Consider the following 26801-nt stretch of genomic DNA (forward strand, 5'->3'; position numbering starts at 1 on the left):
TTACATGAACAAATACTGTTCTTTATTTTACTTTATTTTCTTTGTTTTTCTTTTTTTCTTTTTCCTTGTTTCTGTTCCACTTCCTTCAGCCATCTGTTGGAGAGATAGAGAAGCCCCTCGCTCACTGGCAGTGCCTGTCAGGGGCCTGAAGGCACACCACTACGCTGTGTATCACTTTCTCCTTCTTGGCACCTACTCCCCCACTCCATATGTCCAATACTCAAACTGGCACATGATGACAATTTAAAATCCATGTCAGACTATAGATAGAGGGAAGCTGTTCTTTGGTTCTTTAATCAGTAATTAAGCTAGGTGTTTAGAATAAAGTCAGTAAAATGGATCCATTTAAATGTCTTCCAGTTAGCTTTTTGTTGGATTTCTTACAGGACTAAAGTACAGGACTTAAATATTTCCTTGGAAGCTGATGAGATGCACTACAAATATCTTGTTATATTTTGTGTGACTTAAGCCAAGTTTGTTAGTAAGCTAACATAAGAATAGCATGCTAGATAATGTTAGATAACAGTAACCAGATTTGCAAATGGCTAATTTGGGAAGATTTACTTCTTTATGTCTCTGTTGGATGTTTTGATTCTGAACCTGTTACTTAGGCTCCAAGTCTATTTTCCATCTCCCCAAATCTGTGGGCTATTTATTGATCATTATATGAATTCATACATCCAGTCAATATGTAGTGCCACTGAATAAAACTCCCAAATATTTCAAGTGGACTGATTCCTTTTAATGAATCTCATGAACTGGTTCACAAATCCATCTGAATCACATTGGTCTCTGGTCAATTCTAACAATATATAACAATATATAAGAAGATTTTTGTCTAATTATATTCTGGGCACCTAAAGGATCTTAAGAGCATATTAATGAATGTGCCAATTCCAAGAGCCATTAGAACTCTTCAAATCTAATTACTGTCTCAATGAGTCTGATTTATGTGTATCTGTGTATCTGTGAGCATGTCAAAACACTACAAGGTGAAATGATATGAGCATGTCCTCTAGGGTGCAAATAATTTTCTTTCATGTTTGACTCAAAATCCACTAAAAAAGTGAACTCAAGTGTAAATTCCATAAACCACTGGGACATTAGACTAAAAGAAGTGTGTGTTTGCAAGACTGCTGAGCTACTTGTCTAGCATAATCTACAAAAATATATATAATCATATTTCATAAAAAATGTGATTTCAAATTGTGTAAAAGTAGTGATTTCTGTTAGATGAATAGCATGCACTTATAAAAAAACAGATGAAAGTGGGAAGTACATGCACCTGCAGTACATACAGTACAATACTTCTACTACATAAATATATTTGTTATATAAATATGTTAAGGATGGGTAACTGTATATTGGTTGATATTGTTGCAAGTTGCAGAGCATCACACTGCCTCTGCAGATTTGCCTTTTTGCCATAGTGCAAAAAAGTGGAAAGTGACTCACACTTAACACCCAGCTGTCCACATGATGGGAAAGAAAATGTGATTCATCAGACCAAGCCACCTTGTTCCATTGCTGCATGGAAGAGTTCTTCCTGTTGTGAAGATGCTGCAAGTTGTGATGCACTGTGTGTTCTGACACTTTTCTATCATAGCTAGCATTACTTTTTTTCAACAAATTGTGCTCTTCTGTTGCATCTGACAAAGATGGACTAGCCTTCACTTACCAAGCATATCAATGAGCCTTGGTGCCCATGAGCCTGTCTGCAGTTCATCAGTTGTCCTTCCATAGACCAGTTTGGTAGGTACTGACCACTGCATACCAGGAACACCAAATAAGACCTGCTGTTTTGGAGAGGCTATGAACCAGTCTTCCAGCCATCACAAATTGACCCTCGTCAAAGTCATTCAGATCCTTATGCTTTCCAACTCTGACAACTCTGACACATCCTGCCCCTTGACACATGCCACTGTAATGAGATAATCAGTATTATCCAATTCACCTATCACTTGTTTCAGTGTTATAGCGGATCAGGGTGTGTGCAGTAATGCTTGAAATATATCAAAGCTGCAACTCCCGTAGCAGAACCAGTTAAGAAACTACATCACATTTTAGAAATAAATAAACTGTATGATCAGATGGAATTGTAAATAGTAAATTACAGTGATGTTTGTGTTATTTACATGCCACTGTGGAGCTAAAGGGGGTCAATTAAGCCTCTAATAAACTTATCTTAACCTTTACTCAAGCCATGGAACCAGTCCCACAGATGCAAAAAGCATTTAATTAAACATTCTTTCTCAAATTCCCAGGTGTTATCATCAGAAGACCCCGACTGCTTATCGCCTTCTGCCAGTCCCTCTATAAATATTTACAGCCAAACTAGCTGGGGCTGACAAATACAAATGCAAAGGCAAGGACCTTTAAATATCAAGAAAGGACTGCGTAGCATGCTATTGAGATTTTCACCAAGAGGGCACAGATTAATGCTGCAAATATTTCTCTTTAATCATTCAGTGGCTCTTTTTAATGTGTTTATTTAGGTGAGATATCCATTTTGACGGAGAGAATGCTACTTGGGGAGAATTTTAAATGCCTAGTGAGTGCACCTATGTAATATTTTAGGTAGAAGATTTTTTTTTTATATCAATAGACCACTAGCATAAGAATTCTGTCTAATCTTAAGACATACTGAGAAGAGAAATGAAAAATACGGTTCGGGCGATTGCAGTTCAAGGCTTTAAAAGAAACTTTAGAGAATATTTGTATCTGTATGTTTAAAGCAATGATAATGTATTTCTACGTATTTAATTAAGAAAATAAATCCTGACCTTAGAGAATAATTCCTTGCCTTATCTATAATTCTAAACTCTGTGATACCAATATGCAGTTTAAGGAGACAAAATGGTACTGATAAGGCTTCAAAGCAAGTGCTTCATTTATGGAAAATATTGGCTTAAATTCTGAGCCGCCAAATCTCTCTCTTAAGTACTTAAAGATATCCCAAAGCTTCAAGAGTATTGCACAGCAATTTGGACTAAGCTTTGTATCAGTAGTTTTCTAGCATTTCCAGACTTCTTATCAACTTTAGTCTTTGCTCTCGCTCTTTATGATTTAAGACCATGTGCCAAAGTGTCACCAGTGACTGCATCTATATGAACGTGTTGATCCAAAGACAAGTCATTTCAAGATTTCAGCAACTGCCTGCTCATTCCTTGAGCTCTCTCAGACACTTCCATTTAGATTTTGTCAAGATACTTGCAACACACTGTTGTGTTTTGTGTAAAGACTAGGCAAGTTTACTATCTGTGCTCCTTCTTTTTATTCTGAGAGAATTTCTAGAGTACACAAGTAGTATTATTGCTGCTGATGAGGATTTTTGTCATAAAACTGCTTAAAATTGCATGAATCATTTGCTTGTGTAAAGTGAGTAAAGGAAAGACACTGCTAACTGCAAACTATTCAACTCTCTAAGTATGGTAATTGTCTTATTTGCAAGCGAACATAATGCTAATTGAATTGCTGAAACAGAACACCAGTCGCAATGACGAAGCAATTCAATATCGCTAGCACTTTATTTCGATGTTCAAACCTGCCTGAACCAGCAAGGTTAGGATGGTTTTTATTTGTTTTTTCATTTTACTGATTTCAATACACCATTTCTGAAGGCTTTTATCAGTTAACAAAGTGCTTGTATAACTGAGGCTGTGTTTATTTTTAATATTAAATAAGAAGCCAACCAATCATGTGGCAGCAGGGCATAAATAATGCAGACAAAGGTCAAAAGCTTCAGTTATTGTTCCATCTAACATCAGAATGGAGAAAAACATGTCACAGTTGTTGGTGCCAGATGGGCTGTTAATCTGGGATTTTCTCACATGACAGTCTATAGAGTTTGGTACACAGAATGGTGCAAAAAACAAACAATCACATGCATAGCAGTTTTGCCAACAGAAGCACCTTCATGACAGAGGTCAGAGGAGCAACTCAAATAGCCACTCTTTACAGTAATGCTGAGCAAAAATATAATTTCAGAGCACATAAAAATAATATGTATAGATCAGTAATGGCATATTATAATCAATGAGAAATCTGACTGTGAGCCTATGGATGATTTCTGGTTCTAGTATGTAGTAGCTTGCTGCTGCATTCTGGACTAACTAGAGCTTGTTTATGCACCTACTAGAACATCCAGACAAGAAGACATTATAATAATCCAACCTAGAGCTAAAAAATACATAAACTAGTTTGTCTGCATTGTGTAGTGACATTAAATTTCTTATCTTAGCAATATTTCTTAGATGACAGAAGGCCTCTGGCTTGTTCGTCAGGCATAAATGTAAAGATTATCATTTATTTCGTGAATATTTATAGTTCTCTAAAGCTTTGGTAAAGGGCTTTAGAAATAAAATAAATACGTTGAATACTGTATCTTCAACCTTCAGGCAGATGGGGCTAATAAAATCAGAACAGCACACACTTCATGAGTCTATAGTGGGCATAGGATGACCAAACCTAGACATTTCCAGGTTGAAAAAAAAAGGACAAGTGTTTTGGTTTTTTTTCCAGACTGTAATATCCGTACTTTATTGTATACAGTGCAATGGAAAGGCTGAGGGCATTTAGACATAAAACTATGAAAGGATTTTTAAATAAGAGGATAAAAAAGAATAAGAATAAATAAACAATACACTGTAAAAAATATACAAGATTGCAAAAAAGTGAAATGTGATATATATATATATATATATATATATATAAATCATGAACATGATCTTGTTTGAGCTGCTGACAGTTGCTCTATGAAATGTCCTTTGCATTGTCCACTGCTGTCCTACTGCTCTACCTTTGGGATTAATGGGAGTGATTTATGATGCATGCTGTGTCTAAACACTTTGCTGACATTTTCCACCTAGCTGAGGGCCTCACCAGTAGATATTAGCTTCCTGCCAACCTGCTCCACTACAACGATTTCTTCAAATTAACCTTCCTTCAGCCACCTCAGAGGAGGGCAATTACTCACAGAAAAGAAAATTACCTAATGTCAAAGTGAACACAGCTTGACGCCATGCTTTTTAAGCTAATATGTTAAATCTCTCCATACAGCTCCCCTGCCAATGGGTTTCATTTACAGTATGTTTGCATATGGTTTTGAATGAATTGGATTTGTCATAAAGCCTTCTGTCAACTCTATCAACCTCTTGTTCACTTTTTAATAAGTTACCAACATTTTTTCTTTTACAATTCACTGACATCTTTAATTAATCTTTAGCCGTACTGTCTTTAAAGCTGCCTGGATTTACAGTTTACATTTATTTATTTGGCAGATGCTTTTATCCACAGTGACATAAAAGTCACAGATTTCAGTCCAATCACTGTATCCACAATTAGGAAGAAAAGTTCATGAGCCTGCGGTAATACTTGATCCAACACTTTAATACACTTATTAAACATAAGTAGAAAAAAAGCCCAAAAGTTTTTTTATTCATATCACATGAATAAGCAATAACAAGATTAAATAAAATAACAAAGTAAATGCTTAATGTAACCTTTACACCAACATATTTATCATAAATTGATTGAGTACTTTGTTTGCTGAAGCTAATATGACAGATGCCCCAAGCTAGCTAATATACATCATTAAACAGCCTGCCACATAAACTAAATCAATGAAGTTCAATCACAAATTCAATCCAATCTCCTCTCTAACCTTCAAAACCTGCAAATGACCTAATGGGCAAAATATTAAGTCCAGTAGCCGAGAGGTTAAATTAAAGTGAAAATAAACAGCAGCCTTATTTACCAGAATACATCACAGCCTACAAACATGGCCACCCCAGACTACACATCCCAAAACACAAGAATTCTGTCACGTTAACCATCATGGGACTTTTTCTCATGCACACTTGTCTCTAATCTTACATTAAAATACATTACATATTAAAAAGAGACCTGCATTCCTGGTCTGGATGAATAACACTTAGTGTGTTTACCAAGTCATCTGAGCTTTCGTTTATCTGATTTGTTTTGATTTGTTTTGTTTTACATTATTCTCGCTCTAGTTTTTGCCATTTAGATTGAGTCTTTCACTCTTCACCTGACCTTTGCCTGATTTTGGCTAATTTTGCCTTACTATTTGGATTGGTTTGCTTGTGTTTGTCACAATAAACTCTCTCTGCATTTGCGTCTGTTTCAGCCTCAGCTCTTTCCTGAAAAACCCCTGCATAAATTCCAAACAAAAATATAAAGCAAAAATAGATCTCCTCTGAGCTTTTGCCTCTGAACATCTCCTGCTTTGATATGTCACTGACTCTTAGCACTATAGAGTTATTATTGCACTTACTGGTCAAAAATGGAAACAGCAACAAACAGTGATAGAGGCCAACTAGGCCAGGAATCACACTGTCCCATGTTTAGTCTATAAATATTTCCAGTTGAGGAGAAACAGCAAACAGGATAATGGCAGAGCTGCCAGTGTTAATGTTATACACCAAACTTACCTAGTTTAGAAATATTCCTGGGACATTAATTTTTTTATACATATAATCAGAACTAAATCTAAATAAAGTGTATATAGTGTGTCCATGATGTACACACTTCTTCTTCTTCTTCTCAGCATTTCTATTGTAAGATATGAATATTTCCAGACTAGGAAAAGGAAAGTGGAATTATGGGGTTGATAATATCTGTACCACAGAAATGCTTGTGCACCATGATGACCTTATTTCCCACACAATGCAGAGAAAATCAAGAAATATTCAACATTGTTTAGTGCTTGAATTCTATCAGATAATTTGTCTTTCTTGTGGTGTTTTGAATGATTTTGCGATGTAACATTTTTTACTGAATCCTGGTATCCATGGATTATTAGCCGTTTTGTGCTTGCACACTTGTTGTATTGAAAATGGGTGAACAAAAGGTACGTATTAAACCGCTCAGTACGAGCTGCCATACTGTAAGCAGGATGAATTTATGTTGTCACCTCTCAACTGCATGAAGTTACTCTAAAAATTCACTAAATTTATATCGATTTGTATCATAGCCTTATATTGTGACAGTCTATTGACTTAAATTTGTTCTGAGGCTGTCATTATTAATGTTGTCCTGTCCTACCAAAATCTATGGTCACAAGCCACTGCTGTTCATTCATCTTCAGTAAATACGTTATCCTTGTCAGGGTCAAGTTGGATCCAGAGCCTATCCTGGGAATATTGGACATGATGTGCACGCACCCAGGACGGGATAACAGTCCTGGTTTTTCAATTATTTTACATTCAACAAATAAAAAAGTGATTCACCTGATTATAGACATGAAGGTGAGGGGAAAATATCTGGACAAATCTTTTACTGTCTGGCAGAAATGTTTGTTGTTAGCTCTCTTCATGGAAAGCAGAAACTGGAATGAACAGGATTTAAACACATGGCCTCTGCCACAAAGCTATTACTCCTTCTTAATGAGGCTATTCACGTCAGTTAAGTCAAGGTAGACAGAGCACCTCTCGCAGCCAAGCTAAAATACACCTTCTTGCACAATCATTAGCCGTCTAAATGCCCATAATGTTTATGTTGATATATTGAACTGTGTAGTCAGCTGAAAGCACTTTATCCTCTCTAAATTGATCCTGCTCTGGATCTTAAATCTCTTAAAATCATTTAAGAGAGCAAACTGATGTCCTGATATTATGCTTCATTTGAGTGGCAACAATATGTTGCTGGGATATCTTGAGCCAAAGTTGTACATGACTTACAGTGTTGTCCTTGTCTACATCTCTAAACAAGTGTTTTTTGTTTTTGTCTTAAATACAGGATTAGCCACATGAGATTATATTTCATGTTTTACATTTGAAAATAATAGATAACTGACAGAAAAAAATGTAACTACTTATTCAAGAGACAGCAAGATTGAAGAGGAAAGAGAGTAGAGTTTGCGGTCACACTGAAAGGGTAGGGGCAATTTAATAACTCTGAACAAAGCTGAGCCTCCCAGTAAGTCCAAATTTTAATTACCCTGCATGATCGGACACGCAGGCTGTCTGATATTACTTCACCAACCTTGATACAAATCATGTTCTAGCAGAGCAAATGAAATGTTTAGAAAAAGACATGCAAATGTGGAGAGAGTCTATGCTCTGGAACGATGGCCAGAGGAAATGTGGACTGGTGTAGCGTCATTTCAAGTCTGCAGATTGAAAAATTGATGGGGACAAGAGACGGAATTGATAGTTCGAGTAAAGGAAGCAGGTGGCAAGGTGATTATTGCTGTCTTGCCTGTGTGATTTGGAGGACTCTAACCAAATAATACAACACAAGGAATTCATCAGAGCGGAAGTATCAATTTGCCCTTTCTTTATGTATCAGAGAAACTATCTGTAGAAGCAAATACAAATTTTATGAGGTGTGGAGTGTGGTGAATTTTAGAGTCCACTTATACTATCTGCTCTCACAAACATCCGTGTGAGTGATAAGTACATAGACATACATGCAATCTCTCTCTCTCTCTCTCTCTCTCTCTCTCTCTCACGCACACTTGCAGACGGGATTCATTCTGCTGACATAGCTCTCTTTATAGCAAAAGGTTGAATGTGTGAGCCACTTGTCTGGTTCCTCTACGTGGGCAGAATTTACAAAGGTATAATTATCCTTAAGCTGCACTTAATTATCACCTGCCCACAGAGGCTTCAACCACTCAGTCATTCATCTTTTAAAAAGCATAACTAAAATGTCTGAAATCAAAAGATGCGGATGTGTGTGCATGTTAGAAAATGTTTGCATGTACTTATAAACTAAATAATCATGTACAGCAGAGTGTCCTCGCTCCTTCTTCTTGGTATAATTGCTGTTTTTAAAGTGTTCCTGACATATAAGACACTACATGTGTTAGTTGGATTTCATGCTCCACTTAAAGGTCATTTTTAGATTTCATAATTTTGGCAACCAAGGGCCCCTTCAACTGTCAAATAAATTCCACACACCCCTTCAGTTTGGATTTATTTTATAAACATAATCCATCTATTTAAATATTTGGCCAGTTAATTAAATGTAGTGATTTTTTTTTAATGTAGTATTTGTTTTTGCATATTTACTGGAGCCAAATAACCATTTTATTTCTGAATCTTCCACCAGCAGAAAACTGGAAAATTGTAGATTCAAGAAGGATTTGTGGTGTGCTAGCTCAGTGGGCCAGCTCCAGAGTCTTGGGTTTGATCCTGAGCTTGGTTTAAAGTCTATGCGGTTTCTGTGCATGTCCACCATTTGTGTGTTTTCTCCCAAAAATACTGGTTGGTGGACTGATAACTAGAAACTGGCCCTCTAGCTGTGATGTGATGGGTGTGTGTGTGTGTGTGTGTGTGTTGTCCTACAATTAACTGGCATCCAATTCAGGGTGAAACCCAGTGTTTCCAGGATAATACAGTTACTGAAATTATGAATTATTAATAAGCTGTTTTTGAGCTAGATGTTTGGATGAAACATTTAAGAACTTAAGTGGCCATTGAGCTAATTTCTCTAAAACTAAATAATAACTTGGGGTAACAATGGAAAGTTGTGATTTCCACCACTGTAACCAAATTGGTTTTTAAAATCGCAGGCCCCACAAGCTATGCTTCACAGAGCCCACTTTAAATAATGGCTTCTTCTTATTGCATCTTGTAGGTCTGTATGTTTAAAGAGTGTGAGACAAATGAATAAATACACAATTAAAACGTAGCACAAGGAATGAATAACACATCCCTAAAATAAACAGCTTTCGCTTGTTATTTATTCCCAATCCTTCTCTGTTCGTTCTGTTTTCTTATGTAAATGTGATGCAATCCTCGTTTGCAGCTGCAGTGCATATCGCTCCTCGCTGCCAGTACTGGGATGCAGACGCTGTGATGATGTGTGGAGCATGGTTTCCTCAGCGAGAAGTGACTTTTCAACTGTGTTCCCAATCAGGCAATCCAGGACACAGTATCTCATGAGTCAGGCTGCGTAAGAACATAGTGTGGTCCTTCACACTAACCATCATTCTCTGCTTAGCTTAAGATTTATTGAACACTCACATTCTATTACTCACTGAGAAGAAGAAAAAAAAACAACCCTGAGACCTGGAGTGTGAAAAGTGCGGACAGATTCTGGACCCTTTCATAAAATAAGCCTGTGTGCTGTTTTAAAGGGTGCTTAGAATTCTGAATAACCTTCAGTAACAATCTGTCTTTCTTTTGCCGTGTTTTGGTGCAAAACTGGAGTGGGAAATTTCCTATACGTTTGTTATTGCCACATCATGACAGCCAATTAACAGCCTTGTTACTGGGATAAATTGGGATGCTGTTTAAAGGTTCAAAGCAAACATCTGGGAAAGATTACCAAAATCAGAAACCATGACTATCAGATCTCAAGCAGAAAAACCATAAGAGTGAAACAAGGTGGTCTTTTTAGATCATATATTAAATCCTGCTAAGATGCAGCACTCGTATCACAGGTATCAGACCTCACTTCTTTCTTTTTTTTTTTCAACACAACAGCTCGAGAGCTTGAATGGACAGGAAATGGAAGGCTAAGATAGGCGGTGAAGCGCACAGAGCTCTTATCTGAAGTCATCCTGCCCTTTCTCAAAGGGAAAGGTAACACAACTCATGCATCTGCACCAGTAGAAAGAGTGACATTCCTGTTAAACAAGTTCATACATCCTTGAGGTGTAATCAAATCCTAATTAAAATCTAATTACAGAGGACCTATATATTTATATTAGCTGGCAATATTATGTGCTAATTCAGAGTGCTGTTCTACTGCTATGTTCTTTCAGCAAGATAAACGTGTGACTAGGTGTTTGAGTGTTTCCAGGCTTTGGCAAGATTGCCACCTTGTGGTCATCTCTGTTAAAATGGACATTTGGTGCCAGATCTTGAAAGCACTTTGTAGTAGCGTGTCAGATTCAATTGACACTGCAGCTATTACTGAGTTACATTTCCACATGCAAGATTTACATTTTGTATGAGCTACCTAATACCCTCCACTGTAGTTCTCAACATTGTTATTAGATTCATTCTTCTTTCTGATTTTTTCATCATTTATTTATAGCATGTATCGCATTATATGTACCATATATGCTTACAGTGTTATGCCTCAAAGCAAAGTTATTAACATAACAGAGCTTAAATTTACAGTACAAAGCAATATACACTACAGTATTCACTTCATTCATGTCTCATACGGAGTGCAAGGACAGAATTATTATTAATGATGCAGTATACAAGAAATAGTTCACTGTCAGCACACAGAGATATCATCACTATTACCTGTCAAAAAAGATTAATTTTATCATTTATTGTATATGGTAAGGCCACTGAACAAAGGGCTTGATATCTGAAGAGTTAAAAGGAATGACTTGAAATTGATTTTACACTAACCTCTAATTTTCCTTCCTTTACTCCTTCGCCACTTGTCTTTATCCATTTGCAGTCCCACTTTTAATAACAGAGTGCGGCAATACATCAAATTCCATCAAACTCAAGTCAATGAAAGGATTAAATAGTATAAAAGAGAGCTTAATAAGAACTGATGAAATGCCTGCTGGATCTAGAGGTCATACAGCAAGTTTAGTTAAGAATCTATTATTCAGGAGGTATTACTTTTTATATTGCTAATTATTACTAATAAAATATGGTATCATTTTATTCTAAAATAAAATAATTACTTGTGATATTTCATTTACATTGCTGATAAGGCTTGATGGTAGTATCATGCTAGTATTAACTCAAATTCAAATGTGGTACACATTTATACTGTAGAAATCCTCACAAAAGCAGCATTATTATCAATAACATTTATTTATCATGTACTGCAGGTACTGTGTTTTTCTACAGTTCCTCTTATGTTTCCAGATTAGAGGTACCAATATTGTACTCTTCATTTCTAAATTAATTTTGTTTTTTAATTGTAATCATTCATCTTCAGTATGTATTATGTCCTGGTCGGGGTCACACTGGATCTGGATCCTATCCTGTGAGTAGTGGGAATGAGGTAAGAATAGCACTGGATACCAGTCTGGCATGTTTTGGGGAGGTAGGAGGAACCTGGAGTAAAATCCATATGAGACGAATAGAATGTGAAACTGAATACAGGATATAACCCAATGTGTGAAGTGCAACATCCATCCATCCATCCATCCATCCATCCATCGCTTTATTCCTAATTAGGGTCACGGGGGTCTGCTGGAGCCTATCCCAGCGCACATTGGGCAAAAGGCAGGGGTACACCAGGGGTATGCCAGTCCATCACAGGGCCACACATATAGACAGACAACCACTCACACTCACTCCTCTGGGCAATTTAGAATTACCAATCAACCTAATGTACATGTTTTTGGACTGTGGGAGGAAACCGGAGTACCCAGAGTAAACCCAAGGTGCAACATAGATTTTTTTAAATTATTAGATTATTAGATTGTTTAATAATAATTTCATAATGTTTAATAACAATAATAATTAAATTATTGTTATTATTATTATTAAACATAATAATAATAATAATAATAATAATAATAGCATGTGTTCAACAGTATCACAATTCACAGTAACAACAATAAGACAGAACAGCACGTTTATTTATTTTAATTCCACAATGCAACATGAGTCATTTTATACATTGTTGGTGTTGTAGTTGTTGCTCTGTTTCTAACAGATCCCAGACATTTGAACTTATCCTTGTGTCTCTGCAGTATGACATAAGACTGTTAGTCAGAATGAGAGCAGAGAGTTTAACACTGAGCTGCCAGAGCACTAAACAGTGCTAATGTCAGTGAGACAAAACTTTCCCATGATGTATGTCTGGTCCTGACCATAACACAAACCCATGAATTAATTTATTAACATCATTTATTAAAACATTTTAAAATCTGCTCAGGTTCTTTCCTGAACCAGATTAAATGTAAAATTAATTTCACAGTTTAGTTGTGTCAGTCATATGTAGTGAGTTATTCCCTTGAAGCTAGATTCTAACAGGCTGTTCGAGCCTGCTCGTGCCTGGCGATGACCTCATCGTTGTTGTATCCACACTGACATGGTGCCAGCTTTCTGCTTTCCCTTACCATCTTCCTTTTGGTATTTAACAAAGTTTTGAAACACATAGCTTCCCACACATACACACAGGATAAATATGCTGGAATTAAAGAAGAAAAAAAAATATTAAATGTGCAGTTTTTGTGATAACAACATGCACTTTTTTCTGTTAATATTACATATTACAAATTAGTCCCAATGACAAAACAACTTGGTAAACCAATTATTTCAGTTAATAAGGAAGAGGCTGCAATCATTTTATGGCACATAGTTTTAACACACAAACCACTTCATTAGACTTCATTAGACTTCATGAGATGGTCAATGACATCATCAGTCCATGAGTCCATCTATCAGTGACATCATACTTATTGTGCGCTGCTGGTGCACATTGGCTACATTAAACACAATTCATATACCAAAAACACACATTCCCAAAAGCACTGCAGAGTTGCACCTCTGTGTTATAAGGTGTTCAGTCTGATGCCTTGTCTTGCACTTCTCGGTGCTACAAATCTTTTGGAGAACTAAGCCGACATCAGGTAACATGTTAAACATCACAGGAAAAAAAAAAAAAAGGGTCACGTTCATGGCATGTGTAGGATGTGTGCTGAAACTAAATCTAATGAAGGAAAAATGGCTTCTTACACATATATGCCAGTTTATTAAGCACATCTCCTCTGTAACTGCACTCTCTTGTCATTTTATTATCTACATGCACGTGTAGATGAGCGATTATTGACTCAATCCCTTTTTTCTCAACCCAATGCTACTGCACCTGATACCCTCATATCAGTGCCACCAATATGTCAGTGTCTCTGCTGTGCTGAGAATAATCTAGCACCCAAATAACATTTAGTCTTCTCTAGGAAAGTCTAGTGGTCCCTGTGGACCTGTTGTGGTCCCTTTCCAGTGAGAGTCGAGCTGAAAAACACATGGGCTTCAGTCAATGGAATATCTACAATCTACAATCTACAAAGTGCAGGCTAGTGTGATGTAAAAACACACACACACACACAAAGGCAAGAAGGGTAGACATAAGGTAAGTCCCTAATACACTGCTAACTATTATGCACTCTCACACTGCATTTCTTATCACGAGCAGTTAAATAGTGTATTGACTAGAAACTGCACACACTCACAACACCTGGACATTCACTGGCCCACATAGATGCATGCACATATTCAGGCACATTAACACACACTGTAACACTAAACACTTCACCCAGGAAACAATGTGCACAACGGCATTGACATCATGAAGTGCTAAAAGGCAAACTTCAACACTGTAGCCCTTTGGGTTCAGAAATAACATCTTGATGACAAAAGGCAGGCATCACTTACAACTACATAATCAAGGGCATGCGAGCTGCTTCTCCAAAGCCCCCATGAACAAATGTTAATAAGTGACATCATAAAGCAAACTTCCATAACGAATTCGATTCAATCAACATTGGGTGGACTTTCAACTTTAGCTCATGAAGTCTTTCTATCTCAAAAAAAATATATGAAAGTGATGTTTTACTGCAGCGCAAAGTAGAAATCTATCAGCCAGAAGCACAACTATAAAGCATGTTGGCACATGTGACTTGAAAAGAACAGGCATATTGATTTCAATCCGTCAGGGCAACACCAAATGGCAGTATTTAGAGGCACACATGACACTTAGTGATTGCATTCACACAATTATGGAACATTTTCAGGTTTAGAGATGCTCATGAACATCACTTGGTGAATGAAGGCAAGTCACCAGTCAGCTTTAAGCTGATTTGTAGCCTATATATATATATATATATATATATACAGTATGATGCACAAAAGCAGAACTGGTACCATTATTTTCTGCCAATGGTTAAGGATGTAAAAAGTGATAAAAATGTCATTTCTAGCAGCCATGCCCTAAATGTCCTTTAAAGCACCGATAAAGGGAGTTTATTTGAGTTTATCCCATTTCAGACCTCCCATGCTGCTACCTGATGCTATATAAATGTGATCAGGAGCATCACACCGAGAATGTTTAAGAAAGAAAAAAAACACATGGATGGTGTGCAAAAGACTGGCATTTTTGAGATTAGAGTTGTGTCTCAAATGGCGTACTATGCAATATGTTCCATACACTATACACTAAAGATGTGCTTCTGGACTGGGGTCCCACTAGTTCAAACGTCATGGGAGTCTTTATTTTCACATGGACGGGAGAGACTGGTTAGATGTGAAGCATACAAGATAAAGGCCATGGTCATTGACAGGGGAGCATGCTGAGTGCTCATGCGGCATTGTATAAAGCATTCACCATTCGTTTTCTGTGCTGGTGCAGTGGTTTCCATGAGTAACTTATCTATATTTTGGGAAACTTATCCAACTATGTCTGTTAAATAAACATGGCAGGCAGATACAAACAATACTGCAGGAGCAGGCGGGATTGGCCAAAGGCCAAACTTTCTGTGAGAGCAGGACAGGACGTTCCGAAAATCTCTGCAGGATGGGATAGTAAAAGAAAACAATCTCTACTATAAGCTTTGAAAGTGCCTAATTCCTGTACGTTTGTATTGTCTCAAATCAAATGCTAACTTATGGAGGTTAAGGTTAAGGTTCTGGTCAGCTGATAAGAAGGTACTGAAGCACTGTTAAGCTCCTACTGCTGACCCTTGAGCAAGGCTTTGAACCTTGTCTGCTTTAGAGACGTTTTATCAATGAATGATCCTGCACTCCCCGGCTTCCTAAGAAAAAAATCTATAGATATTTTACTATAATTGTACATGTGGCAATAAGGGCTGTCAATAAGGGCACCAGAACAGCAAACGGAACCATTGCTGTTGTTTAAATTTGTGTCTAGTGGCGGCCTCATTCAGTAAAACTACACTACAGCACCCCCTGGTGGCTCTGCGATGTAATGATTTAGTGCAAAAAGTGTCCACACACTTTCCCACGGCTTTTGTCCATCATCAGGGTATTACTAGTTTACTATGTCTCAGGTTTCACAATGTGAACGCATTACTCACAAAAAAATATGCATAGTACACCATCTGAGCTGAGGTCAGGTTTTTAGTCGGTCAACATTGCAGTTAAGTCTACAGTGCCTTTGCACCCATTAAACAGATCACACATTCATGCAACTGGACTTTCAGAAGCCTTCAGAGTAGATTTTATCAGAGTAAAATCTCTCTACTCATATACTTTAGTTTCCTGTCTTCATGTGTGTTTTGAACTATAAATGTTATGAACAGTACATGATTAAAAATACGTCGTTTTTTTGTTTTGTCGTTTGTTGGTAGTCCAACAGACAAATACAAGGCTCACACTCCAATTCCTCACCCACATAAATGTCATTAAATGACAGGTCTGTCATTTTCAAGACACTTATTTTATCAGTGCGATCATTTGCTCAAGTCCTCCTCCTTCATTCTTGCCTTCCTATGTCTCATCCCTCCTGCTTTTTAACGGTTGAAAGTTATTCTTGTTTTTCCTCAAGGTAGGTTTTCACTCGCTTCCGCACGTAGAAGGCAGTGAGGGCACTGCAGCACGTTGTGAAGACGAAGAGAGCTGCGGCATCCTGAGCCAAATCACCGTGCAGGCGCTCGTACAAGGGCCTGCGCTCAGTGTAGTCCATGCGCACAGCCTCAATCTGCATCAGCGTGCACAACACGAGAAACACGTGAAAGATCTGGTGGCCCTGGCCGATAAAGTCGCAGCGCCCAGGGAACCAGCACTCTGGATGAGGGTAAGAGAAGAAGAAGGCACTGACCAGAAAGAAGAGGATTTGATAAAAGTGGAAAGTTACAGCTGGGTCAGTGCAAACCTGCTGTGAACTGTAGCACGTGTAAATGCGATGCACCACGGGGCTGATATCTAAGCAATAGGCCAGGGATGAGGGCACCATCTGACAGAACTTGTGGCCGAACCTCTGTAGACGCTGACTGGCATACTTGCCATAGCAGCAACCGGCGCAGGAGAGCCATGCCATAAAAGCAGCAGTGGGCAAGAAGAAGCCTCGAATGTAAGCATGCCAAGTTTCTTCCACCGCGTAGTAGAAATGTACCAGGGCACTGCCGTACTGGTACACAGCGACACCCACATAGTCCAGGAAATAGAATGTGTAATTGGAGAGCTCAGACTTGGCAGCGAGCAGGTGGGCGAGAGTGCTGCAGGCCAGATAGGTGAACGCAGTCAGGAGACCAATGAAGAGCGGCTGTGCATGTGGGTCACGCAGGAAGTCCACAGTCTCAGACATTTCCCGGAACTTGGCGAGTATGACAAGCGAGGCTAGCAAGTGCGTCCACACGTTTATCGTCTCATTGTGCCGCTGGAAGAGCGAGAGGAAGTAGTAGCGCCAGCTGTGGTCAGGTGGCCGGTAGCCCGTGAGGATGTGCGTTTCCCTGAAGACGTGAGGCACGTCACTGATGCTCACAGTGCATGGCAGTGTGGGAAATGCAGACTCGAGCAGCTGGGGGATCTGACGCAGTTGTTGCACGTTTATAAACAAACGGCCAATCTGCTCCATCACCACGGTCGCCATGGTGACAGTCAAGCTGAACAATCTGGGATCTGTAATATGCAAAAGCAAAAAAAAAAACATTATAGTGAACAATCATTCTTGTATTTGTCATCAAACTATTGACCAGTGTTCAATGGGCTGCATTTAACCCTGGATATTGTCTCAAGTACATTTCCACTTGTCATCCAATGCAGATCTAGTTCAGATGAAATCTGTTTACTGTATCCTATAATATGCAAATAAGCCCAATACAAGTGAGCACAGTCCAACAGCCTGTGGTGGTTTTATTTTATTTCCAGATGCTGTATGCAAAAGCTGGCTCTCTAGTCACAAACTGCAACTCTGCATGTGGTTTTTCTTATTAACACTTCACCATAGGCAGTGATGGACTGCATTCATTATGTCTTAATGTCTTAGAAGGGTATTTATCATTACATTTTCTTCACACAGGTATAAATAGCATGCATATGACATAGCATTTTATTCTTCTACCAGCAAAAATGGCCTACCAGTTTGACCAGCTCGGCCTGTAAAGATATCCTGGAGTAAGACGTCATTTCAGACAAGTTAGAAGGGTTTGAGTGATCATGTACAGTAAATCTATCATCAACATGTCTTGAGCTCATGTAAAAAAAAAATGTAGTTGAAATGAGTGCTAGCCAAGCCAATAAGACTAGACATAATCTTTCATACAAATTTGGTTATTAAAAATTTGCAAGTGCAAAGCCTGTTTTTTTAGCTTGTCTTTTTTAGATTATGACTTGTTACAATATACAAGATATTATATGATAAAGCTTCACTAACAATAGACCTGCGATTGTTCTGCTTAAGTCATCAGTCAGCGTCATCTGGACTCATGCAGAAAATGGGGCTGTGTAAAAAGAAGTATTCTTGAGACAATAAGGATATTTTTCTTTCCATTTGCACGTTTCCATTGTTCATTGTCAGCAGTGTGTTTGTAGATGTAGCTAGATTTTTCCTAATCCTATGCTGTCTACTTATTCGTGGCTTTTCAGATGAGCGTTGTAACAGCAATCACACTGAGATTTTAGGCAAAAACTTTATGCTGCCATTTGCTGTCTTTGCTTGCAATGACACTAAATCACCTCCTAAAAATAAAACTGATTTTAAGATGTGCAGTTATTTTTTAAACAGCAAAATCTTACTGTGTAAACCTGGATTAAGATCATTTTATGCTGATACTTTCAACCTGGACAGCCATAAATGACTGAAACTACTACGAAAGTAGTACAAACTAAAATAATTTAGTAGAAACTAGTAAATTAATAAAATTATGCATTTATATAGAACATGGTGTGATCATTGGAGAAAGGTACACCGACCAGGAATAACATTATGAGCACTGACAGGTGAAGTGAATAACAGTGATGATCTCCTCATCATAGCACCTGTTAGTGGGTGGGATATATTAGGCAGCAAGTGAACATTTTGTCCTCAAAGTTGATGTGTTAGAGGGCAAGTGTAAGGATTTGAGTGAATTTGATCAGGGCCAAATTGTGATGGCTAGACGACTGGATCAGAGCATCTCCAAAACTGCAGCTCTTGTGGGGTGTTCCCGGTCTGCAGTGGTCAGTATCTATCAAAAGTGGTCCAAGGAAGGAACAGTGGTGAACCGGGTGACGGGGTCATGGTTGGCCAAGGCTCATTGATGCACATGGGGAGTGAAGGTTGGCCCGATCCTACTGTTGCTCAATTGCTTAAGAAGTTAATACTGGTTCTGATGGAAAGGTGTCAGAATACACAGTGCATGAAGGATTAGGGCTGTTTTGGCAACAAAAAGGTGGCCCAACACAGTATTAGGCAGGTGGTCATAATGTTATGCCTGATCGGTGTAAACAGCTAACATGACATTTATGTAAGCTGTGTAATTTCTCAACGTTGAGCTGCGTTGTGTCACGAATGGGCTCGTCTTCCTGTGGTGAAATTAGCCTGTTAAATGGACAAAGGGCAGAAAAAAGCGTCTGTAAATTAGCTAGGTTTAAAAAAGAAAAAGGTTTAATGCCCTCTGAATGCTTTATTAACGGCATCCGACAGCAGGCCAGCGCTCTCCACACCCTCGAGTAGGAAGGCGATAGCTAGAGAATTACTGGAGAATGTTCTAGCTCTACTTTACCGGAGAAAAATGACAGCCTATTAGATGTACAGTTCTCAATTCAGTTTCTTCTTCATCCTTCCAGCAGACTCTCACAGCACATCAGTCTCCATACAAGATATAGATAGATATATAAATGCATTTAGAAAACACCGGGCTCCATCTTTGAATGGAGGAAATATGAATAATTACACGAACATGAGGTATTTTCTCATTCCCGTCGCCTAACGCACGTCGGTATGGATGATAACTTACCTTTTCAAGAGCCAATCAGCGAAAACGGATTTTTGCAGCTTTTATGCTCTCTTGTGAAGACCTGTAACATAAACATGATGAAAGATAAATATACGTTGATAAAAAAAATTTTTTCCTGCGGGTGAGGCTCTTGTCAGCGCCCTGCAGAACCAGACAGCCGAGTTGAACAGACGGAGAAGACGGACAAGAGGCTCAGCCAATCAGGTCAGCGCGCTGTGACTAACACAAGGCGTCCCGAGTGTTAATCCACCAATCGGAGAGAAGCTTAATAAACTGCAGCCTTTAGGACTAGGTTACAATATATGAAGTGTGAAATAAACCCGCCCACTTCCTAATAGCGTCGCCTTAACAGCAGGCTTGGTGAAAGATGGTTCAGTGCGGAAGACGTTTATTAACGTTAAAAACTTGTCATGGGTCAGCTATGATATAAACTCAGGGTTACTTATCGAGGGGCCAAGGTGTGGTCAAGATATTGCGAAATGTGTCCCAGTCTAAGGCAGAAATGTTTACTGGTATATGAGACATGCAGAATGCATAATACAGATAAGAGTGGGTGTTTGTAAACCAGTGTTAGTTACACATTCACAAGTGGTTCCTCTTTTTTTTATTTTTTGCTCAAATACAGGCAATTTTCTTGAAGATTCTTATTTTTTTTGAATGGACATTTAGGCCTAGATTAAGAGCAGGTGTTTCAAATGTGCATTTTGTCCCTTTTGGTTGAGAATAGTGTGTAAATGTCCTCTGTTTATCCATTCGGAGGCGGGTGATGTTAACAATGTGGCTTTGTAGGCCCCTGTGTGTCAATAGAGCTCCTTCATCATAAATGTAGACACAGCAGGTCAATGAAGCATTTCTCCAACTCTCTGTCCCCACTGAAACTGTGCCATTTATGATAGGTATTGCGTGGGACAGGAAGCGACGTAGGCTCTGAGGTTGTTTGGACATAAGTGGACAGATTTTGTGGTTACGACTAAAAGCCAATGGCAATACTGTATAGCTAACATTATTTGAATGACCACAAATGTTCTGTGTGATTAGACCCGCACAAGAGGAAATTGCTGAAATAAGTTGCAGAACTAAGCATCTGTTCACAAACAATACAAAAGAAATGTCACCACATTTGAATAATCACACTTACAATTCAACCCTTGAAACACAGACAAAATCATTTTTAATTCTTCATGCTGAAAATGGACAGTGCTAGAAAGGAGTACATGAAATTGCAAAAGGATTAAGTCATTTTACGTTACTAAATTGAAAAATTGTCCTACTTAGACAAAAAGGCCTAAGTGGTAATGTAAAACCTTATTAAATGTACTATTATTGTAGTCATAACAGGATATTTAAGGAAAAGATTAACTGTGTTGGGATTCGGATTCGGATTTTTTTTTTTTTTTGGGAGCAGTTTGTAAAAAAGAAAATCAAAATAAAAGTAAAACAAATTCACATTGCATGGTATTTGAACAAAGGAAAAGGTATTTACATTGTGGAAACATACAACTTGTTTTATTCAAGAGAGTCTAATGAATTCAGATTTGCTTTGCATGGGCATAAGCTGATCAAAAACCCTCATTCAGTTGAGATTTCAGTTGCAGATCACGTCTTCCCGGCAGCCTCTTTGAAAAGAAATTTCAAGAATGAAAAAGTGCCATGCCTTCAAATGGGCCACTAGGTGTCAACACATACAAAATAGACCAGACCTTACTGCCCAACATTACTGGAAAATGTTTTTGGTTCCCCACTTTACTGATAAAGTACCTCCAATATAGAAAGTGTGTTTTTGAATATCAAATAGAGGTCATATTGTCTGAATCATTTAGTAATGGCATCTGACAGTAGGCCACCTTTCTCCATACCCTTGAGTAGGAAAGCTATAGACATGGGCTGAATTATTGGAGAATGTTCTAGCTATGCACAGATAATCAGATGAGGAAAAACACTGCAACATGCAAAAAAAAGACAGTCTTTTAGATGTACAGTTCCTCGGGTGACAATTTGCTTTGTTCTTTTTTCTTTCATCAACACATACAAAACAGACTAGACTGAATATCAAATACAGGTCATATTGTCAATGCACATGTTTGTCTGCAGTGTGATATTAGTACGGATCTGTGTTTCTCCAACAATATTAACAAGTTTACCAATGACAAGGTAAATGCAAGTATGTGCTTGTTAACCAGATGGAAAGAGAGTTACACAGACAAGCAGACAGATATTATTTGTTCATAAATGAACATCTACAAAAAAAGGCAGATCTAAAACTGTTAAACTCTAAAAAATTAACAAGCAACTGTGCAGCTTTATTAAGCTCAAAGAACTGCAGGTTTTTTGACATACACAGGTACAGGTCAACTTGCACAATGCAATAAACAAAGCCAGAGACCTATGTGTAACACAGGCATGCTTCCCAATATGATAAAAGACTGCTTATTTAACAGGCCAATGCCGCAAGAAGACAACTCTACAGGTGATGGAGATATAAAGTAGGTCTGAGCACAGGAAGATAAAAAGATAATTATACACCTTCTTCTCCCCTAATCTTAGCTAAAAAGTGTCAAAACAAATGCATAATACTGGCCATATAATGGAGCAAAAATAAATCTTTGGATAAGTAAAAAAAAAAAAAAAAAGACATCCCTAAACCCGAGTAGCACAAACGGGAAGAAAGAAGAAACCCTCAGTTCTCGTCACCCTCGCCTCCATCTTTTGTTTCTTTGTTCTTTCGGACTTCTTCAATTTTCTTGTCCTAAAATGAAATATTAAAAAAGTCATTAATTTAATTAATTCCAAGCTTCATGACTTATAAATGAGAGATTTCTGACATAAAGTCTTACCTTCTCCTTAAATTTCTCATTCAGTGCTGCCATCTGTTTTGTACGGTTTTCTTTGTTTGCTTCCATCTTCTGGTTGAGCTTCTCCTCTGCCATCTTGCTGAAGTTGTTGTTCTCCTCCATTGCTTTCTGGAGAACCTCCTTCTCATGCTCTCGCTTTTCAGCCAAGTGCTTCAGGACCTCTGCTTCATGATTCTGAAGAGTATTTTTAAAATATTTTTTGGCATTTATATGTCCAAACTAGCAAGCAACTCATAGAAGAAGAAAAAAACTAGGAACAACCAGGATAACCAAACAGCCCTTAAAGTTTATACAACATATACAGAAGACATTATATATAGAAACACTCCCCCTTGTATCACTATATTTATGCATTAATAACTGTGTATTTACAATCGTGTCATTACTTTACGTCTCTCCTCTGCTGCATCCAGTTTCTTTTGGATCTCATCCAAAGACACCTCCTTCTTTTTTGGGGTGGACAGAGGGAAGTCTCCTTTGGCATCCGGTGCCGAGGGGCTCAGAATGACCTCAAAAGCTTGTCCAGAAGCACGCTTGTCCAGCTCCTTAACATGAATGTCTGTAAATGACATAAGACACAGATGACAATAACTATAAAATATGATGCCTCATGTGGGCAATGACTTCAGTAAGATGAAATAAATTAGAAGCACATGTCTGTGTTTTTTATCCAGATTACCTCCAGAGGACGCCATTGCACTCTTAAACTTGAGGGCTTTAAATACCTACAGAATACAAGCAAATAAAGGGTTTGAAAAGACATATCTTCATCATCATCATCATCATCTTGCATGACAGAAAGCCCACATCTTTCTCTTTGTATAACTCAAACCAACAGTCTGTCAGTGACAGATGAACAAGATATTTTTGACAGCCCCGTTCTCCTGTAAACAACAATATTGCCTACCCAAGCAGCATGTTGTCCTCAATACTTGATTATTATAGCAATGCTTCAGATGTAAAGTCTGAGGCTGTTGCAAAGATACAACATGGATCTGCACTGCATTTTTCTGTTCTTTATATGTCGATTTCTTTGTGTCTTTCTTTTGTCTATTTCTATCTAGGCATGCGGGTAAACTATATAAAGAAGAAATTCACACACACATTTTATATACATGTATATATATATATATATATGTGTGTGTGTGTGTGTGTGTGTGTGTGTGCGTGTGTGTGTGTGTGTGTGTGTGTGTACACACAATTCATTGTGTATTTCTATGGTATTGTCCCTGGGCTAGAGTCAGTGGGATTTGGGAGTGGTGGCTCCTGATCAACATCCTTTCTCACTTCTTATTTTAAGCATAGCTGTTCTGTTTCCAGACATTGTACACATTTTATGATAAAGTTGTCGGTGAAGGGTGGAAAAAAACCCAATAAATTGGTCTCAAAACTGAAATTGTCCTGCTGTTCGGGCTATTAAGTGAAGCTCAACACCTTATCACCTGAAGCGCTTAAGAATACAGACGCCACTGAGAAGCAGCGTTAAATATATTCAGTTTTAGCTAAACAATAAAAGCTGTCTGATTGAAATTAGAGACATCGATTTGCAGGTCATAAACACCGAGGCTGTTTAGCGGGGTTAGGTGAACTGGGCGGCAGCTCAAGGACGGAAACAAAGGAGATTTTGTGTCTGTAACGAACAAAGGCGACGGCGGCGTTTTCCTCCAGTCCATTTCCCACATGTCCAAGTTCACTCAGCATGACCGAGTGAAGATCAGACTGGACCTTACAGAAAACCCTGAATGAGCATCAGAGGAATCCGTGTGTGGCATGATGACTATTATTATTAACCATTAGACCGTCTGAGTAATGACGATACACACGACTTTATCAGTCTGTGTGATCAAATGCGAGATATAGCTCATTTGTGCAATTCTACAAATGCAGCAAAATGAACAATGCCTCGTGCACAACATAATGAATAATGAGTTTCATAATCTTTACACGTAAATAACGTGTCACGTGGTATGACCGAAGCCGTCACACCCAATATCACTCGATGCTGTTGCGTGTAAAATTGCATAGCGAATTCCAAATATCGATGCACGAATTGTAAACTCGTAAGATATATATTTAAAAACAGCAATTGATAGCTTTCCATTGGCATTTCAGCTGAGAACAATCGGTGTGTTCAGTGAAAGGCTGCAGAGACAAAGGCAGTGTTGATTAACATGTGGTACTGAGCATATTTCTTCCAGTTAGGGCTCGAGACATCACAGACATTGCTCGATAAATCATCAAATCACTGTTGAGATGCGGATCGATTATTATTATTATTACTAATTTTTGTGTAAATCCTGCATCTCATAGTGTGAAAGCAACATTTGTTCGCTTTGCCAGAGATTCAGCAGCCGAGCCTTTTGGAAAACGTGGCCAGCTATGAAAGACTCACTCACCCCAAACCAAGCACGTCAAAATCCATTATCATTTAACAGAATTTTAGCAAATTCCTTTAACAAATTAACAAATTTGCTTTGACAATTCATACCTGTGGCATTAGCTGCCACCAACCTGCAACATCAAGGTATAAAGATCCTATAGCCTCCTACTGAATTAATAACAAAATTCATCTAATGAAATTAATTACCCAATTAAATTAAATTAAAAACTTAATAACCCAGTCAGCTCTCATTACTGCACGACTATAAGCGATGTTGCATCCATGCCTATTGTCTATGTCTAACAATTATTCGTGGATACACATTCACATTTTAGGAATTTATGGAAACGCATTCAATACAATAGATTTAACAAAGGTTTTACAATGGCAACAAAAACACAAAAAAACAAAGCAACACGAGAAGAGAAGAACACACCCACCTCGGATGCTGTTAAGAACGTACTCCTTGTTTGACTCCTCAAGCGCTGAGGCTCCGCTCTGCATCAGCACCGCGCGCTCGCGCAAAAAAGGGCCAAATAGGGGTGACGTCACGTGTATCCAATCGCCATTGGTTGAACTGGAAGCTTGAAAAACGCAGTCGGTTTGCGAGGCTTCTGGGATGTGTAGTAAGTGCATCTCTGTCTCGAATTCGGATGTATAATGGATTTATGGCTTATGTTCGGCAATTTTAAGTAAGGATTTCTCCTCTAATGTTTATGACAAATCCCTGTTTTAAAAGTGATAGAGTTTGCAGGCGATGTCGAGATCTTCATACAATAGATGTATTTCAGAAATACAATAGTAGGTTCATACAATTGAGTGCATGCTGGTGAAATGCTTAATTAAGTATAAACAAGAAAAAATTATCCAGTACATTCTCATGTTGTTAAATTACAGATAGGTAAATTATAATAAATGAATCAAAAAGAAAAAAAAAACTGTCCCTGTCCCTGTACATACACCGTTCAGGTATAACATTATGACGACCTCTCTAATATTGTGTTGGTCGCCCATTTGTTGCCAAAGCAGCCCTGACCCCTCATGCACTGTGTATTCTGACACCTTTCTATCAGAACCAGCATTAACTTCTTCAGCAATTTGAGCAACAGTAGCTCGTCTGTTGGATCGGATCACATGGGCCAGCCTTCACTCCCCATGTGCATCAATGAGACTTGGTGGCCCATGACCCTGTCGCCGGTTCACCACTTTTGATAGATACTGACCACTGCAGACTGGGAACACCCCACAAGAGCTGCAGTTTTGGAGATACTATGATCCAGTCGTCTAGCCAATCACAATTTGGCCCTGGTCAAACTCGCTCAAATCCTTACGCTTGCCCATTTTTCCTGCTTCTAACACATCAACTTTGAGGACAAAATGTTCACTTGCTGTTTAATATATCCCACCCACTAACAGGTGCCATGATGAGGAGATAATCACTTATTCACTTCACCTGTCAGTGGTCATAATGTTATACCTGTTCGGTGTACCTTTCTCCAGACACTTTATCCATAAGCACTCCCCTCTTCATTCAAGCAATTATACAATCAATCAAATATGTGGCAGCATGATAATGCATAAACTCATAAAAATACTCAAGAGTTTTGGTTAATGTTCACATCAAACAAAAGAATGGAGGTAAAATGAAATCTCACTGACTTGGCATAGTTTTTGGTGCCAGATGGGCTGGTTTAAGTAATTTCAAAACAGCTGATCG

General features: G+C 38.3%; 2 protein-coding genes across 2 annotated transcripts; both read right to left on the minus strand.

The window, feature by feature from the left end:
• Positions 1 to 12517: 12517 nt before the first annotated feature.
• On the minus strand, positions 12518 to 20037 carry paqr7b (progestin and adipoQ receptor family member VII, b). The gene is made up of 2 exons (XM_058394493.1): positions 19853 to 20037; positions 12518 to 17534 (listed from the first exon to the last, which is right to left on the minus strand). Exon 2 carries the CDS (start codon positions 17503 to 17505, stop codon positions 16441 to 16443), a length of 1065 nt encoding a protein of 354 aa, XP_058250476.1. The 5' UTR covers positions 17506 to 17534; positions 19853 to 20037; the 3' UTR covers positions 12518 to 16440.
• Positions 20038 to 21000: 963 nt separating this feature from the next.
• Positions 21001 to 25616, minus strand: stmn1b (stathmin 1b). Its single transcript, XM_058395221.1, has 5 exons — positions 25525 to 25616; positions 23384 to 23429; positions 23091 to 23263; positions 22687 to 22878; positions 21001 to 22598 (listed from the first exon to the last, which is right to left on the minus strand). The coding sequence occupies exons 2-5, from the start codon at positions 23397 to 23399 to the stop codon at positions 22530 to 22532; spliced, it is 450 nt and encodes a 149-aa protein (XP_058251204.1). The 5' UTR covers positions 23400 to 23429; positions 25525 to 25616; the 3' UTR covers positions 21001 to 22529.
• Positions 25617 to 26801: the final 1185 nt, after the last annotated feature.

Source organism: Hemibagrus wyckioides, linkage group LG01 (assembly GCF_019097595.1).
Source record: "Hemibagrus wyckioides isolate EC202008001 linkage group LG01, SWU_Hwy_1.0, whole genome shotgun sequence".
Lineage (NCBI taxonomy): Eukaryota > Metazoa > Chordata > Actinopteri > Siluriformes > Bagridae > Hemibagrus > Hemibagrus wyckioides.

Bases quoted from the DNA above. Each gene is read 5' to 3' on its own strand.
- paqr7b (XM_058394493.1), bottom strand. From the start codon at position 17,505: ATGGCGACCGTGGTGATGGAGCAGATTGGCCGTTTGTTTATAAACGTG.
- stmn1b (XM_058395221.1), bottom strand. The intron at 22,879-23,090 runs GTAATGACACGA...AATACTCTTCAG, and splicing joins CAGCAGAGGAGAGACGTAAA to AATCATGAAGCAGAGGTCCT. The intron at 22,599-22,686 runs GTAAGACTTTAT...ATTTCATTTTAG, and splicing joins ATGAGAAATTTAAGGAGAAG to GACAAGAAAATTGAAGAAGT.